The sequence below is a fragment of the Sarcophilus harrisii genome, chromosome 3 (genome assembly GCF_902635505.1).
Source record: "Sarcophilus harrisii chromosome 3, mSarHar1.11, whole genome shotgun sequence".
In the NCBI taxonomy this organism is placed as follows: Eukaryota; Metazoa; Chordata; class Mammalia; order Dasyuromorphia; family Dasyuridae; genus Sarcophilus; species Sarcophilus harrisii.
Genome location: NC_045428.1, coordinates 238,273,885 through 238,293,577, shown reverse-complemented (window position 1 = coordinate 238,293,577; position 19,693 = coordinate 238,273,885). Strand labels below are relative to the sequence as shown.

The 19,693-nt window shown below is 32.1% G+C and overlaps 1 protein-coding gene across 1 annotated transcript in view; it reads left to right on the top strand.

Annotated features, from left to right (window-relative positions):
• Positions 1-2,036, top strand: part of NCAM2 (neural cell adhesion molecule 2) — a 263,078-nt gene extending 261,042 nt beyond the window's left edge. Inside the window, exon 18 of the mRNA XM_031959261.1 lies at positions 862-2,036. Within this exon, the coding sequence (XP_031815121.1) occupies positions 862-970 (109 nt within the window). The 3' untranslated portion in view covers positions 971-2,036. The remainder of the gene's footprint in view (positions 1-861) is intronic.
• Positions 2,037-19,693: the final 17,657 nt, after the last annotated feature.

Below are 19,693 nucleotides of genomic sequence, written 5' to 3'. Positions count from 1 at the left end.
ATCAACAATGTCAAAGGCTATGAAGAAGTCAAGAAGAATGAAGATTGAGAAAAGCCACTGGATTTGGCAATTAAGATACTGGTAACTTTGAAGAGGGCAATTTTGGCAGAATAATGATGTCAGGGAATTAAAAAAAAGAATAAGAGCAGAGGACAGAGCCACTTGTATTGTAAATTGCCTTCTCAAAGAGTTTATCCAAAAAGAACAAAATAGATGCAGGATAATAATTAACTAGCATCTCTACCTTCTGGCTCCCCTGGCTTCCTTCAAGTGCCAGTGAAAATGTAGTCTTTTATAATAAACCTTTCCCAATCTCCTTAATGTTAAGCGCCTTCTGTCTTTTGATTATCTTCAATATATCTTGTATGTATCTTGTTTGTACATAGTTATTTGCATGTTGTCTCCTCCACTAAATTGTGAGCTCCTTGAGAGAGGAGATTGTCTTTTGTTTTTCTTGATAATCCCAAGACTTAGCACAGTGTCTAGCATCTGGCACATATTAGATTCTTAATAAATATTTATTTACTGACTGATGTAATAAACATTTAGTAAGTCCTTATAGATAGTCAATTTTTAATGTCAGTTTAAAATTTTGGGGTCAAATTTGATGCTATTTCTTATTAAAATACAATACTAAAGACAAATGAAAAGAGTTTAAACTTTATTCTAATGCACATTTACGTAAAATATTCTTATGTTTTTCATAAAAAGCAAGTGGTCATCAGTCATCATCATAACATGCTGTCTTAAAGAATTGTAGCTTTCAAACGAAAGCTTGGCTGACCCAAGCAATTTATGAAACAAGAACAAACTGATTATATTACTTTTTAAAGAGTTGTTTCCTTTCTTATTTCTATCCAGAAAACTGCCATTAAAAGAAGAAAATGAAAAAGAAGTTTTAAACCCAGAAATTATAGAAGCAAAAATTTCCATCGATACAACTCAGTCAAAAGAAGATAGCAAAGCGTAATAGGAGGAGTGCCACAGCAAAAACAACAAATGCAAACTGCAATGACCCTGTAACCAAAACTATACAGCTTACCTTAATTTCTTGGCCAACTTTTTTATCAATTCCCTATAGAGATGATCAAACTATTCTGGTCCATGATACCCTTCTCTTTGTGTTTATCTTGCCACTGTGTGTATTCTTGCCTGACAATGATTCTGAGATATTCTGATCAATCCAGTGAAGTAGTGTAATTTATTACAAAGTGAAATTTTTTAAAGAAAATATATTATTAAAATATAATTCTAACCAGAAACTATATTCCAGATAGGAAAAAAATCATAATTTCAAGTTAAACTAATAAGAAAAAAAAGTACTGTGTTTTCTTGAATCTGGTCTTTTTTTAAAAAGTACATTAAGTCACCTTTAAAGGAAAAGTGAAGAGGCCATTTGATTACAGTAAGAAATATGGCATACCCATGGTCTAGAGGGATATTCCAATTATTGATAATAATAACTGACAAGACTTGAGATTACTTTATAACTACAGTGCATATCCATGATTGATCTTTCTTACAGAGTGAAAAACTAATCAGCATGTGATATAGATCAAAATGATTATATTTTGATGAAAGATATTATTGCCATATTTGAAAGTATGGCTTAGAAAATCCCTCATGTTATCTATTATGTAGACATATTCTGTATCCATTATGAAGAAATCATGTTTAAATTGAAACCTTAGAAATCAAAATGAAAATATATTTATGGTATGGCCCTCAAACAAGCTTAAATGGAAACATTCAGTTTGTTACCTTACCTTAATATATACATACATATTGTGTATATATGTATATATTTAGGTTATTTTCATTTTATTTTATTTTTAGTGATTTTATCAGATCAAGGAGCCATGATTTTCAAATATATCAAATGACATTGCCTGTATTTTTTAATGGATGTATCCTTAATCTTTGCCATACATACTTTAAGATTGTATTTTACCAACCTTAAATGTCTGTTCATGAATGATTTGAGGTTAAAAGAAATATAAAAAATACATTTGACTAAAATCCAAAATAATTTTTAATGGGTAAATATTTTATGTTTCATTCTTTATATTTGTATCTTCACACATTAACACAGTGCTGGCACAGAGTAGGCACTTAGTAAATGCCTGTTGATTGGTTGATTAATATGTAGTGTAAGTCAGAATATCTTTCCAGTAAGGATTTTATTATTATATTATTATTATATTAGAGATATAATTTCCTGATCAGCTGTTTTTTCTTTTGTAAGTCCTAATATATACAATCTAGATGATATGCTAATGTCACTTGTTTGGAATAGTATTATTTTAAAACCTAATCCAGAATAAATTACAAACTATGCAAAATTCACAAAGGAAAAAAAAAAGCAACCACTGATTATTAAATTTGGCCTTTATACAAGGCAAATTAACTATGTATATCTCTAAATAGAAATATACCCATAAAAAGATAGGTGTATATATATATATATATATAATGCTATATGTATGTGTTTACACACATACACACACATACAATACACATACACACAACTACATGTATATGTATATATCTATTCCATTAGGAGCAAGTTTTAAAATATTCCTATTCCCAAAGTATCAAAATTCTCTTCAGCATTTCAAGTGATGTTTTGTTAACTCTAATTTTGAAATGGTAGAAAGCATCTTCCTCATCTTTAGAGAAATTATCTAAAAGAGCATTGGGTGAATTTTAACACCTGTGAAGAATGGCTGCTCTGGAACTTTGTTCTTAAAGTAACGGATAAATAAAAATATTATGCTCCAGCTTCAGTTTCAAATTAATGCCTGAAACATCAAGTCAAGCAAAAACAACTATTTTTTTTTTTAACTGTCCACTACTGTTTTGGATCTTAGTGAGACAGAAGTCATTCTTAAGTCAGTGAGTTGCTAGTTAGCTATAACTACAAAATAGAAATTGGAGCTTATCATCCCTTCATATCTACTATGAAATTTTCTCAAGGCATACTATTGTTATTACTATAAAACTGCTGTAGATTATATCCCTATCACAAACATATTGAACCATTCTTACAGATTTGACTGCATAACTAGTTTTTTGATTAACAACTTGCTAAATTAATTTGTTATAATGGCAGTCAAAATAGTTGGAATAGTTTTTGGAGATTAATTTAGGCTCTAAATTGACAAATTAATGACAGGGAAGGAATTAGAAAAGCTGGAATGTCTAGATATCATGCAAATCATTGTAAAACCTGTGAGTTTGTCTGGGCTGGAGAATTCGGCTTGAGCATTTCTGCTCCTGTTTTTTTTTGTTTGTTTGTTTGTTTTTTTCTGGAAAGGGTCAAAGTTGAATCTTTCCTAAGCCTTGTCTTTCTTCCCTTGAATGGAGAGGGGAGAGAGGAATATAAGTGTTATGTTTCTTTCAGTCCTCTATCCCCAGCTCCTTTCTTCTCTGGAGATTTAAGCAGAAATACCTTATTATAAGGATTAGCTTGTTTTTAGCCTAAGACCAAATATAATGGCATTCAAAAAAGGGTGGTCCCTTTCTATGCTATTTTATGTAGTTAATGTTAAGTGAAAACTTATTAATACAGACAATAACCCAGAGTCTATTAAGTTAGTCAAATTTAGACAAAGGTTTGGCTCTTTGCCAGGATTAATTTTTTTTTTTAATTTTTCTAGTAATCCCTAGCTACTTTCAATCTCCTTATCTCAACATGGACTGATTATACAGTACAAATTTTATGGCCAAACTCACTTTTCTTTACTTATGAAGTAAAATCAAGATACAGGAAACATGTAAAAGAAGAAAGAAGATATAAAATAGTATCTGGTAATGAACAAGCATAGGAAGAAGATGGGAGAAAAGTAGATCTTTTGGAACTCCACTTAGCCCTTGAAGAATCAATTAAAATTCACTACAAATAAGCCTGCAGGAGTCTGAAGGAGAAAATGTCTTCCTACCTCAGTCAATTAAGTCCTAGGTGGAGCACAGAATACCATCTTAACACTATTGGTATTTTCTCGGCTCATGCAGTACTTCTCAATCTGTGTGTCTTTTTCAAATTTCTAAATGTGACTCAAAATAGATTTTACCTTATGAATAGTAATGCATAGTCAAAATTACTCCCAAGGCTGAGAGTAAATGCTTGTCCTTCTGAAACCACAAATCCCAAAATGTGAGTTGGTTCTCTACTCATTTTTATACAGTACTTCTGCTGTACTCTGAAAGAGAGAGACAGAGAAAGATTTGTGTGTTGTATTAACAATATCTTTTTTTCTCACTTTCTTGGGCTATACATGAAAGGTCAGTCTATGGAATTTTTTTTTTCCGTTTCATCCATAGTTCAACTTCTTACCGCGCATAATAAATGACAATCTGAGATGAATAGTACCTGGGGCTAAACAAAGCAAATGCCTGTAACAGGTGTAATCTGTTCTTTTCCTAAGTGGTTTATGCCTTTTGTCCTTAGAATCAATGCCATGTAAGATCAAGACAAAATCTTGACTGATTTTTTTTTTACATGCAATAGAATTGTCAAATATGTCTTCGTGTATAAAAGTTTCCTAATAAGAGATGGCTTATAGTAATTTGTAAGATAAACATAGAATTTAAATGACATTTTTTCTCAATTTCCTTTTCTTATTCTAGACAATTATGCAGATACTTGTATAAATATTACTTTTACTGTCTGAGAATAATATTGTGTTCATATGAATTTTCAGAAGAGTTGACTGAATATAACTGACAGAACTGATAAAATAATCTGAATTATATACTTTTTAAACCAGAATCTCATTTCAAATATTGACAGTTTTTGGTAATTTAAATGAAAATAGGCAGTGACAATCACATTCAATAAGAGATTAAAGGAAAGAGTAACATCATAGAATGATACAGTCTTGGAAGGGTACTTGGAGAACATCAAGTCCAACCCCTTCATTTTACAAATGAAGAAACTAAGGCATGGAGTTTAAGTGACTTGCCCAGGGCCATGCAGCTAGTAAATAGGGCAAAATTTAAACCCAATTCTTTTTTACTCCAAATCCAGCACTATCTCCGCTATTCCATGCTGCCTTTCTCAATTTTCATTTACACTGGCATGAATGAATTTGTTATATTATTGAAATTATTTGCAAATGAATTTTATGGATCCTATGATACACATGCCTATATTTGACATATGTGTGTATATATATATATATATATATATATATATATATATATATCATGATATATATATATATATATCATGAATTAGATCAGAAATATTACTGTTCTGTTGATTCTAATGTTTATTATTGATAAGTTAATTCATTTAATCTTTGTAACTTTAACAAAGTAAAAAGTACATTAAAATTGATATAGCAAATTCTACTTGATATTATTTTCTGAATTGAGTATTATATTTAATTCAACAATCATTAATAAATGCCTGTAATGTTTATAAGGCATTGTGGTAGATTCTGGGGACAAAAGGGAGAAAAATAATTTAAAAAGTGTCTGCCCTCAAGAGACTTAGTTCAAAGAAATTAATAAAAAAAAATTCCTTTTGCAAGTGTCTTTTATTCATAAACAAATTATTTAAGTATCATATACTGAATTTTAAAACTTAAGTCTTGCTTGTATTTTCTGTTTCTCTAAAAGTACTAATGTGTATTTGTGCTTTTGATTGATATGAAATTGTTTTATTAAAGAAAAAAACTTTCAGTTTTCCCACAAATTTTGTTTAAAATATTTTCAACCTTTATTGATAGATTTTTGCCAAAAAATTTGACACTTTGATGATATGTATAAATTTATTTTGACTGGAAATTTAATTCTTAGTTTTCAAAATACATAAATTTTCATGAATATGAAGTCTAAAAAACAACTGAAATATACAGGGTGATTATAAAGTTCTAGTGCAACTTTAAACTTTGGTAAGTTTGATATACATATGATAGAAATATGTTACATAAAAGCTGACATATTAGTGTTCTAAAGAAATATATTCTGATTTTAACCTTTATAATTACTACCATCATTTGTAAAACATTTCTCAAAAGTTTTAAGTAGCTGCACAGTAATTTCATGAATGAATTTCTGAAAAAAATGGAAATTAACAATAATAAAACATAAAAATTTAATGTCATTTACAATGTGCTTTTATCATTTACAAATCCAATGTGTTTAAAGCTGTATAAAGATTTTATAGCCACCCTTTTTTGAACTTTTCACTGAGATTAACCATTTTTGTTTGTTTGTTTTTTAAATATATCCATGTACTGGTTTCCTTCAGAATCTGTTGACACTAAATTTTACCAATTCTGAGAAATAAATAGCCTCAACATTGTGACTAAAAATTATTCTTCAAAATTTTTAAATTGATAGAAAAAAAGACATTTTGTAATCTAATTTGGGCCTTTTTTCCACCTATTTCAATTTAAAATATAATTTAGGACCACAAACTTTTTTTTGGTGTTATTGATGGTGATGGGAATAAAAGAGATCAGATTGAATCACACTCCATGGAGCTATCTATGCCAGTGTACTTCCCCATTCTAACTCCTACACTAAAAAGTCACACATCTTGAATAATTAATCGATTTTTATCTTTTTGTTTCAAATAATTGGAGTCTATCACTGACTTTAAGTCACAGACTAAAAGTGATAAATTTTACTTACACTATTAGCTTTTTGTAAAATGCATTTTGCTTTTTAACTTGGAAATATTAAAATGTTAATTTCAAATTCTTCTTACAGACTATTCTACAGATTCAAACTGGTAATCTTAAATACAATAAAAACAAAACACTGGATGAGGTAAAGAAATTTTTCAACAAACATATCCTAACATTATCTTTAAAAACAAAAGTTTTGTATATATTGAAGTGTTTTTTTTTTAATTCCTGCCCAGTTTCCCTCAATTAAAGTTATTTTTAGAGAAATTTTGTAAGCTTATACTATTGATCTAAATCTAACATTTGTTAAGCTTAAAATAATGGCAGGAACAATTTCAATTATAACAGTTTATTATATCGGAAATATTTCAAACAAAACTGATACATGAGTTGTTACAATATTCCCAGGTGAAATTAGACCATTTAACAATATATTTATTAGTGTATTTCATATTATTAGAAACAAATACCAAAAATATTATGTAGTAATTTATTTGCCCCTGAAACTAAAAATCATGATTTCATGTAAAGTAAAAAATAATGCTTGGTTTTTATTTTTATAAATATTGGTGCATTCTGTACTACAATATTCAAATTTTTAAAAATTATTTTAAGATAATCCATCATTTAGTATATCATTCGGCCCACAGGTTTAATAAAATACACAGAACCTTCTGTTTTGATAATGGAGAAATTGCAATATTTCTGCCACATAATATACATTTTTAAAAATTTCAACATGATCATTTAAATTAAGGAAAGATCAATGTTTATATTTAAAGAATCTTTCAAACTCTGATATGAGTTCGTATGATTAAAAACTAAAAATATGCAAACTAATGTATATGTGAATATTATTTTTAAAGAAAATTTTAAAAGGAAGAAATACTGAACTAAATCCAGAGGAGGAAAAAACATTTAGATTTTGAACCCAGATTGAAGAACAGGAGAGTTAACATTACATTAGAGAGACCTCAGTGATTCTATTTTGTTTAACCCTTAGTTTCAATCTTGCTACATTTGCATATGACCTGTCCTTAGGACAGAATAACTATTAATGCTACATGCCTGTATGAAGGGTAAAACTGGTTCAAGACTTTTGGAGAAGAAACTTTCTCATTGGTCTTTAAGTAGGCAAACCTGAAATCAAAAATATGTTGGAGAGAAGAAATACCTTCCAAATATGTCTATCTTCCAAAATATGTCATCCTCCCACCCCAAGATGTTCTCTTTTGAAGCAAAAGAAAATCTCCCAAACTTTTGAGCCAACTCTATCCCCTCATAAGAATAATGCTGAATAACAGTTCTATCAATTAGAATAGTCTTATGCAAATGTACAGGATTGAACTCCAGGTTATGATCATAAATAGGCTAATGTAGAGAGAATCACAATATAAAAGACACTGTGTTTAAAACATCATGAATCTTTGGTTTCTGACCCTTGAAAGAATGTTGTGGTTCATGGTGTAGAGTTTGCCTTTAAATCTTGCTATGAACATGTAAACTATTAGAAATAAATACACTTGAAACACTTGATATGTGTTTTCCATTGTGTGTACAATACATGTTAATTACATGTCATATTTCAATAGAATTTACTTTACATGTATACTTGGATTGTATACTACTCAAATTCTGTGTTGAGAAGTAAGATATCACAAGGTTAGCTTTTTGTTTTAAAATACTATGTCCCTCTGAAATGCTGTAAATGTATATTTAAACTAAACTGTAAAAATTATACTGAGAATGTTGAGGTTTTGTATTTATGAAATACATTGAAATTATACTTACAGTATATCAAAATTATTTGTCACTCTTCACCATTTGTAAATTAATAGTAAAGATCTCTTACTTTAATAAAGTGTTGCATTTATATTAATTTTGGAAAGTGTTAACTCTGCCATAAATGGACTTATGACTTGATAACTTTATTTTAATTATTTAGAAAAATCTGAAATGTTTTCCATTATATCAATAATCACAGAATTTCAAAGTTGGAAATGACCCAGAGGTTATCTAATATATCTCTAAACCAAAACATTAATCTTCTCGAAGGCATGTTTTGAAAAATAATTTCCTGTGACATTTTGTGAATCAGATTAAATATCAATGTCAAACTCTTGGGAGTTATATGTAGAAAAAAAAAAATGAGGGTTAAATACAGAGTAACTCTTGAGTGATCAACCAAAAATATCTGCTAAACACATACCTGAGTTTATCTCCCCAGTGACTATACAGATCAAATCATTAAGGAGTTTTGTGAATTTAGATAACAAAAACAATTATTTTTTTAGAACACACTTACCTGGATAAATATGACTGTCTCACCACCAAATGCCAAATCTACAATGAACACACATAGCAAATAGCAAATAAATTCATTTTTCCAAATCAATAGCAAAATAAATCAGAATATATATACATAGGAGTATATATACTGGATCAGAGCTTCTAAAACTTTTTCCACCCATGACTTCTTCTCTTCTATTCTCCCCTCCCCCAACTCCCTCTCACCTGACAAGCATGGGAAATTGACTAATAAGTCTCCACCAATGAAGAGAGTCTGGTGCCCTTTGAGCCAAGGGGATGAAGAAAATGGGTAAATGTGACTTTTTTTAAAAGGAACAATTTTATAAGATTCTATAAAGAAGTCATAAAATATCTCCTTGTAAAGTAAATATTTAATGGGCTACTTCCTTAATTCCTTACTGAAACTGGTGGACTGGTTAGCTAGAGGGGAGGTGACTACTTTTCCCTTAGGGTGGTATGGTTAGGGCTCATCCCATGTGAAAACCTGTTTGAGGAAGTAGGATTGTATTTCTGTATTGTTTATGCTGTGAGGGATAGAAAATCCTATCCAAAAATGATTATTCAGAGACCTCTTGAAGTAAAAAAGCAGAAAAGTTGTTTATTTAATTAATTCTCATGAGAATGAGCAATTCCACCGCGAGGAGGGAAAGAGAGAGAGAGCTCACGGTAGAAGGGCTAAAGAAGGGGATAAGGTATACAGTTTTTATAGGGTTTAGATACAAAGGATACATCATGAGTTGGAGAACATTAAGAGATAGGTGCCCCCCACCCCCACCCCTTAATTGAATGTTATTCATGCCAAAAACAGCAGATTCCTAGTTCTGGGAGGAACCATACATCAAGCAACTAATTGGCCAGATGTTGGTAACTTGAACAGTGATAAATGTCATCATTCGAGGTTAAATACATATGTCTAAAATCTAAGTATATATTGGCTACCATTCAACATACTCACGCAGGTCACAGAGACCTAGAGAAACTAAAAATACAGAAGAGGAAGTTAAATGTCCTTGGAAGTTCAGCTGCTAGAAGTTCTTCAACTACACACACACACACAATGCCTACCTGGAATAAATACTATGAAAAGGGTCCTATGTGCAAGGAATGCATGTGGGGAAAAGACAACTCATTGCTACTTCATTAGAAGAAAGGAAGGAGGGAAGGGAGGGAGGGAGTAAGAGAGAGATCAAGCAAAGAAATAAAAACAGAAGGAAGGACAAAAGGAGGGAAGGAGAGAAAGAAAGGAGGGAAACAGGGAAGGAAAGGAAATTAAATGTGGTATGTGGATGCTATTTTGTTTTATTCATGTGGGTTATATATATCCACATGAGTCTGTCTAAAGGTAGCTTAAAGGGAGGCAAGAATAATGACCCTAGAATCTCTTCTACCCAAGTCTTCCCCAAGAAAGGAGGATATTGGGACCAGAGTGTGGTCTCTTTGCTCTTTTCAAAGAGAAGTATTGAGCTAGAATTATAACTATCTGTTCCCTTAAAAATTATTTGCCTAGGGGACATAATTTTTAGGTTCAAACTAAATTCCTGCCGGCTATTTTTCCCATTTATTAATTTGTTTATTTTAACACACCTATAAATCATGTTGGGAGAGAAAAATCAGAGCAAAAGGGAAAAACCATGGGAAAGAGAAAAAAATAGAAAAAAAGAAGTGAACATAATAGGATGTTCATTTATATTCAGCCTCAGTTCTTTTTCTGGATGCAGATGGCATTTTCTATCCATAGTTTATTGGGATAGCTTTGGGTCATTGGACCGCTGAGAAAAACCACATCTTTCATAATTGATCATGGAAACTCTTGTTCTGTGTGCAATGTATTCCAGGTTTTACTTGTTTCACTCAGCATCAACTTGTGTAAATCTTTCCAGGACTTGGTAAAATTAGTTTGTTCATTTTTTACAGATCAATAGTCACAAGCTTCATATACTACAACTTATTTAAACCTTTCCCAATTGATGGGTATCTTCTCATTTTCCAATTCTTTGCCATCACAAAAATAGCTGCTATAATGCACATATGGGTCCTTTTCCCTCTTTTATGATTTCCTTGGGATACAGACCCAGTAATGGCATGGCTAGGTCAAAGGTTATGCAGTTTGATAGCCCTTTGGTCATATTTTCAGATGGTTGGATCATATTTCACCAACAATGCATTAGTGTCCCAGTTTTCCCACATCCCCTATAACATTTATCATTATCTTTTCTTGTCATCTTAGCCAATCTGAGCAGTGTGAGGTGATATCTCAGTTATTTTAATCTGCATTTCTCTAATCAATAATGATGTAGAGTATTTTTCATATGATTATGGCTTTAATTTCAACTTCTGAAAATTGTTCATATTCTTTGACAATTTATCATTTGGGGAATGACTTGTATTCTTATAAATTTGACATAATTCCTTATATGTTTTAGAAATGAGACCTTTTATCAGAAATACTGGCTGTAAAGATTTTTTCCCAGCTTTGTCTTTCCCCTTTTAATCTTGTATGTTGATTTTGTTTGTGCAAAAACTTTTTAGTTCAATGTAATCAAAGTTCTTCATAATGTTTTCTAGTTCTTCTTGGGTCATAATTTCCTCCCTTCTCCAAAAATCTGATTGGTAAATTATTGTTTGTTCTCTAATTTGTTTATGTTATCATCCTTTATGCTCAAATCATGTATCCATTTTGACCTTATTTTGATATGGGGTGTGAGATATAGATCTATGTTGAGTTTCTAACATATTATTTTCCAGTTTTCCCAACAATTTTTGTCAAATAGTGAATTCTTATTCCAGAAGCTGGAATTTGGGGATTTATCAAGTACAAGATTGCAATAGGCCTTGATTATGTCATGTGTATTTAAACTATTCCACTGATCTGCCATTCTTTTTCTTAGCCAATACCAAATGGTTTTGATCACTGATACTTTATAATACAGTTTTAGGTTGATACTGCTAAGCCACCAGACTTTACTTTTTAAAATTAATTCTCTTTATATTTTTGACCTTTTGTTCTTTCGGATGAATTATTTTTTTTTTTTAGTTCTATAAAATAGTTTTGGCAGTTGATTGGTATGGCCCTAAATAAGTAGACCAATTTAGGCAGAATTGTTATTTTTATTATATTAGCTCAGATTTCCCATGAACAGTTGCTATTTTTCCAATTGTTTAGATCTGACTTTATTTGTATGAGGAGTGTTTTGTAATTGTGTTCATATAGTTCTTGGGTTTGTCTTGGCAAGTAGACCCCTAAGTATGTTATTTTGTCTACCATAATTTTAAATGAAATTTTTTCTATCTCTTGCTGATGGGCTTTGTCAGTAATATATAGAAGTGCTGATGATTTATGTGGTTTTATTTTATATCCTGCAACTTTGTTAAAGCTGTGAATTGTTTCTAATAGTTTTTGGAAAATTTAATAGGATTCTCTAAGTATATCATCTACAAAGAGTGATAGTTTTATTTCCTCTCTGCCTATTCTAATTGCTCCAATTTCTTTTTCTTTTCTTATTGCTAAAGCCATAATTTCTAGCACAATGTTGAATAATAGTGGCAATAATGGGCATCCTTGTTTCACCCCTAATCTTATTGGGAATGCATCCACCTTCTCTTCATTACAAATAATGCTTGTAGGGAGCAGCTAGATGACATAATGGATAGAGTGCTGGGCCTGAAGTAAGGAGTATCTAGTTCAAATTTGGCCTCAGACATTTAATACTTCCTAGCTGTGTGGCCTTGGGCAAATTACTTAACCCCAAATGCCTCAGCAACCCCCCCCAAAAAAAATGCTTGTTATAGGTTTTAGATAGTGCTTATTATTTTAAGGAAAGTTCCCTTTATCCCTATGCTCTCTAATGGTTTTAATAGGAATGGGTGCTGTATTTTGTCAAAAGCTTTTTCTGCATCTATTGAAATATGATTTCTGTTGGTTTTGTTATTCATATGGTCAATTATAGTAACAATTTTCCTGATATTAAACCCAGCCCCAAATTCCTGGCATAAATTCTACTGGTCACAATGTATTATTCTTCTGATAAGTTGCTCTAATCTCTTTATTAATATTTTATTTAAAATTTTTGCATCAATATTCATTAAGGAGATTGGTCTGTAATTTTTTTCCTCTGTTTTGGCTCTTCCTGATTTAGGTATCAGAACTGTATTTGTATCATAAAAGGAATTTGATAGTACTCTTTCTTTACCTATTTTTCCAAATAGATTACATATTATTGGAATTAATTGTTCTTTAAATGTTTAATAGAATTCACTTGTGAATCCATCTGGCCCTAGAGATTTTTTCTTAGACAGCTCATTAATGTCTTGTTCAATTTCTTTTTCTAAAATTTTATTTCCTCTTCTGTTAACCTGGGCAATTTATATTTTTGAAAATATTCATCCATTTCAGTTAGATTCTCAGACTTGCAATTGAGCAAAACAGTTCCTAATTATTGCTTTAATTTTTTTTTTTCATTGGTGGTGAATTCACCCCCTTTCATTTTTCTAATTTGGTATTTAATTAGGAGGTTTTAATTTGTTCTTTTTCTACCTTTTTTTTAGCTGTGTAACTAATTCATTGATCTCATTTCATTCATATAGCTATTTAGAAATATAAAATTTCCCTTAAGAACTGTTTTGGCTGCATCCCGTAGATTTTGGTATGCTGTCTCATTATTGTCATTCTCTTGAATGAAATTATGGATTGTTTCTGTGATTTGTTGTTTAACCCACTGATTCTTTAGAATTAGATTAATTTCCAATTGATTTTTTATTTTATCTTTCTCTAGCCCTTTAGTGAATGTAATTTTTATTGCATTGTGGTCTGAAAAGGAAGCATTTACTATTTCTGACTTTCTGCATTTGATTGTAAGGTTTTTATATTCTAATATATGGTCAGTTTTTGTGTAAGTGTCATATGCTGCCAAAAAAAAGATGTATTCCTTTCTGTCCCTATTCAATTTTCTCCAGAGATATATCATATCTAAGTTTTCTAGGATCCTATTAACCTCCCTAGTTTAATTTCTTATTTATTTTGTGGTTAAATTTGTCTGATTCTGAGAAGGTTGAGGTCTCCCACCAGAATAGTTTTGCTATCTCTTCCTGTAACTGGCTTAAAATCTTCTCTAGGAATTTTCCTTCTCTGCCACTTGATGCATGCACATTTAGTATCGTTAGTACTTCATTATTTAGGGGCCCTTTATCAAGATGTTCTTTCCTTCCTTATGTCTTTTAATAAGATCTATTTTTACTTTTGCTTTATCTGAGGTTAGAATTGCGACCCCTGTTTTTTTTTTTTTTTTTTACTTCAGCTGAAGCATAATAAAAATTCTATTCCAGCTTTTTACCTTTACCCTTTGTGTCAAATGTGTTTCTTGTAAACAACATATTGTAGGATTCTGTTTTTCAATCTACTCTATTTGCTTCCGTTTTATGGGAAAGTTCATTCCATTCACATTCACAGTTATAATTACCAGTTCTGTATTTCCCTCTATCCTATTTTCTCCCCTGTATATACTTTTGTTCTCTCTTTCCACTTTATCCTCAATCTAAGTTGTATGTATTTCACATTTTCTTCCATTTTTTTCATTTGCTGTCTCATATCATCTTCTATTTGTCTTGTCCTAGTTTTTAATATGTGATTTTCTTCAATTAGCTTTTGTATATCTTTTTCCATATGGTTAATTCTACTTCTGATCGTGTTATTTTCTTCAATTTTCTTTACTTTCTTTTCCAAGCTGTTTACTCTCATTCATGCCTCTCATTTCTTTTCTCATTTTTTTTCCTACCTCTCTTATTTGCTTTTAAAATCTTTTATGAACACTTCCAAGAAGCCTCTTTGCCCTTGAGACCAATTTATCCCACTCTTTGAGATTTTCTCTGTGGACATTCTGTCCTCATCTGAGTTTGTGTTTTGGTCTGCCCTATCACCAGAGTAGTTTTCTATGGCCAAGGTTCTTTTCTGTTTCTTGCTCATCTTCTTTCCTTTTCTTTTGATATTTCTCCTTTTTTTTATTTTTGAGGTCAAGATCTGCCTACTGGGGTATGAGGGGCTCTGACCCCAAGCTGCCTGTGCAGTTCTGAGCCTTGGCTTTGAGCACAGCACCATCTTGTGTTTGCAAAGAGTAGCTTTGCCTGCTCTGTTTAGGAAACAGCCTGGTTTCCCAGAGTTTGCCTTTTGAGCTGGGACTGGAGGCTGCCCCACTACTGTGCTTCTCTTCTGAGCTAGGACTGAGAGTCTGAGTTGCTGATTGGCTGGGATTAAGATCCTCTTACAGGCTTTCCCAGATTCTATCTGAGCTGGCCTGAACACTCTTTTCAGCCTAGTGAGACTGAGCTTTCTTGAAGTGTTTTCAGTGTATCTTGAGCTAAAGAGGGGTTTCATTCCTTCATACTCTGCTCAGAAGCTTGGTTTCATGTGGTTTTTGATGGAATCTGGGAGAGCTCCAGCAGCTTCCTGACTTTACTCCAATATATTGGCTCCATCCCCAGCATCTTTAATCTGACAGCTATCTTTTGATGACAAAAGATGACCCCAAGTTGACTCCCTTACCACCAAATGCCAGATCTACAATAAGCATACATGACAAATAGCAAATAAGTTCATTTTTCCAAGTCAATAATAAAATAAATCAGAGGAAATATACATAAGAGAATATATATTAAACTAGAGCTTCTTAAAATTTAGGGTTTTTCTTCTCCTTCACTTCCTTCTCTCCTGAGTCCTCCCACAGTCATGGGAAATTGAGTAATTAGTCTCTCCCACTGAAGAAAGAATCCTGTGTCCTTTAAGCCAAAGGATGGAAGGAAAAAAGGAAAAGAGGGAAAGAGAAATGGAAGGGGAAAAAAGGAAGAATGGAAGAAAATATTTATTAAGTGCCTATTATGTGCCAGGAGCCATGCTAAATCTTGGGATATAAATACAAGCAAAAAGAAAAATGTCCATAAACAAGGAGCTTACATTCTCATGGGAGAACACAACACACAAAAATAAGCTGAAAATAAGTGATCAAAGAATGAATAAAATGACTGAGGAAAGGGCTAGGATGAGCCAGAAATTGAGAGGCACAGTTGTGAAACCCTAAGACATTCAGGAGCAAGGTCAGAAAGGGAATGGAGGTAAGCCAGCCTGAGCCCTTCTACAAAAATGGAGGCTCCAGGAGCAATTTGACATTGGGAAAAAGGTGTTAGACTTTTGGAGTAATATTCCATGTGAGTTCCTGACTTGGGGGGAACCATGAGGTAAATGCTTCAGAAACTCCTCCAAGAAATTCTTCTTGAACTCTCAGAGTTCAGAGCTTCTGCTGTCCCCTGAGAAAGACCCACCCCAGGGAATCAAGAGAAGTAGTTTCATTCTGTTATACCCTCTATCCTCTTTTGAGTTGAACATTAGTCCAGGGACATTCATTCAATTGGAAATCTTCTATTCAACTGGAAGATTTCAGTCTGATTTTAATTCAAACTGTCCCTAGCTCCCAGCCAAGATAAATATAGGTTTTTGCTCACTCAATTCTTTGCAGAGGGCCAAAAGCAGAAATCATACCAGGCCAAGGGGCCTCTCCTTGGCATAGCTGCCTGCAAGGACCCCTTGGCCACTGAGAAGACACTCTTTTCTCAGTGTTAACCCCTCTTTATCTCTCTGCCAGGATTTCTCTACTAAACCTTTGCTTCTCAGTTTGCCACTGAGGAAGTCAGCCTCCTAGCAAAAGCTGAGTTCTCAGTGCCAATAAACTTATTTTTGCCAGTCTAACTTTTTGGGTTTGTAAATTCTTTTATCAAGGACCTGCACCGACCAGAAGGGAGTCCTACAACTCTCTGCCCTGTGCCAAACTTTATCATTCCTAAGTAGCTGTTCCAGAACAAGAAGACCCCAGACACTAAGGAAAGTTTAAGGACTAAACTTTAAGAGAAGGGAAATGGTTTTGAAATCTAGAGAAAGGAACAGAACTGGGAGGGAAAGGTTAGAACTGAATAGATTTTAGAATCATCAGTATTAGAGATGATAATGAAATTCATGGTAGCTAATGAGATCACCAAGTGAAGTAATATGAAAGACAAGGGCCTATGACAGAGTCTCATGGGATACTCACATTTAGTGGACATGACCTAGATCTTCATCTAATAAAGAATACTAAGGAGGAGAGATCAAACAGTTAGGAGCAGAACCATGAGAGAATGAAAATAAATAGCAATGAAAAGAAAAGGAGCAAAAAAAAATAGTATTAAAAAAAAGCAAAATCTCCATTCAAGCAAATTCTATTGATCTTAGAAACAGAGTGCATAGAAACAAATTAAGGATAAAAGATTTCTCAGAAATGAATGTGACAAGTTAAAAAACATGAATTCCTTAATGCAAGAAAACTACCAGGAACTTCTGGACTCTGAAAAATACCCCAAATAAACCTATGCAGTATACTCTAAGAAACAAGTGGTAAAGTATAATAATTCCAATAAAAAAATTAACAAATTCTTCAAACCACCAGGAGAAAGATCTTCTAATATAAAGGAAAAGAAATTTTTAAAAATATAAAACTGTTTTGCATCTGAACTGAAGGAGGAAATGGAATACTGTGTTAATAAACATCAAAGACATTCAAAATGCAACCCAAAATTTCATATCCTGAAAAATCTAAACCTAATCATTCCTGAAAAAAAGATGGCCATTTAATAAAAAGGAGGTGTTCAAAGCATTTCTAAAAAGAAAACCAGAGCTAAACAAATTATTTGCTTCTCACCACCCCAAAGAAAAGAAATACAAGATAACAAATAGAGCAACCAAGGACAACAACTAAATAACAAAGTATTGAGGTTTCTTTCTGAAGATATGTCAGGAGACAAAGATGAAAGAAGGTAAACAGAAGTAATAATGAAGAAACAAGCCTTTTCAGGCCTTATGGACTAAATTTCACAGTACCCAACTACAGATGAATCTCTGCTTTTCTGGAACTAAATTATCACATAAAATGGAAAGAAGAGCAATAACATAGAGAATATGTAAAATGTATTCTAATCAAGTCAAAGGTTAACAGAGAAGAAGAAATAATTCATGCAACAGATAAGACAGGACTCACCAGAGCACAGATAAGCAGCAGGTGAGGTGAAGAGAAATTGAAATAGGAAAAAAAAGGAAGGGATTGCGATTCTCTTCCTAAAAACAACAACAAACAAAAATCAAACCCAACAATATTAGAACAAATGGAAGAAAAGAGAAACCTAACTCGTACTTAAATATGGATTAAACAAACCAATAAAACTAAAAAGAGTGACAAGGATAAAAATCCCAAAATGAGGGAGTTATCAAAAACACATCTACAAAACAATATATGCAGAAAATATTTAGTAAAGTTGTGGGAATAGTTTTTTTTTTTTTTTTTCTGTGCTTACCTTTTATTTCTTTCAATATTGAACCTTGCATCCCTGGAATTAAGCCCTCTTGGTCATAATGAATATTTTGGATTGCTGTGGTATGTTAGAGAGAATTTTAACATTTTTGAGTCAATTTTTATTAGTGATAATGGCTTATAATTTTCCTTCTGGAAAGTTTAATCTTTCCATAGTTTATTTGGATTATATTTGTCACATGAAAGGATTCTGTTAGGGTGCTTTCTTTCTCAATTTCTGAAACTATTTTGGGAAGTGTGGGTATTAACTGCTTTTTAAAAGTTTGATGAATTCTCTGGAGAATCTATATATAAACTATATATCAATATAATTGGCTTGCTTCATAACCTATGTATTTCATTTTATTGTTTGCCACAAAGGGAAAACATTCAACAGTTCAAAGTGTTTCTATAGCTATACTTATTTAGTAAATAAAGCTAATTATTTACCTAAAAGTTCATTAACTGTGGCTAATTTAATATTAGGGAGTGCACAAGTTGGGAGTTATTAAGCAGTAGTTCTAGCAGCTTAACTCTTTATCAGCTTTAAAGCTACCCTTACAACTGTGAGAAGTAATCAAGTCCTGCAGGAACCTGGAAAGTAGCTCTTTTAGAGATGCTATTTATACAAACATTTATTTTACCCTATTAAAAGTAATCTCCTTGTCGAGTTAGTTTTCTTCTTTGTATTTTCTGTTGCACATCTGACATATAGTAAATACTTAATGCTTGCCTGATTGGCTTATTAATTTAAATAACAACCTAGACAACATACATTTAAATATATGCAAAATGGATATGTTTTGGCAGGAAAACACTAGGAGGCCTCATATGGAAAGTGGCATTTGATAAACCTAAGAATTTTTTTTTTTGCATATTTTTTTTTTATTTAATAGCCTTTTATTTACAGGATATATGTATGGGTAACTTTACAGCATTAACAATTGCCAAACCTCTTGTTCCAATTTTTCACCTCTTACCCCCCCACCCCCTCCCCTAGATGGCAGGATGACCAGTAGATGTTAAATACATTAAAATATAAATTAGATACACAATAAGTATAGATGACCAAAACGTTATTTTGCTGTACAAAAAGAATCAGACTCTGAAATATTGTACAATTAGCCTGTGAAGGAAATCAAAAATGCAGGTGTGCATAAATATAGGGATTGGGAATTCAATGTAATGGTTTTTAGTCATCTCCCAGAGTTCTTTCTCTGGCGTAGCTGGTTCAGTTCATTACTGCTCCATTAGAAATGATTTGGTTGATCTCGTTGCTGAGGATGGCCAGGTCCATCAGAACTGGTCATCATCTAGTATTGTTGTTGAAGTATATAATGATCGCCTGGTCCTGCTCATTTCACTCAGCATCAGTTCGTG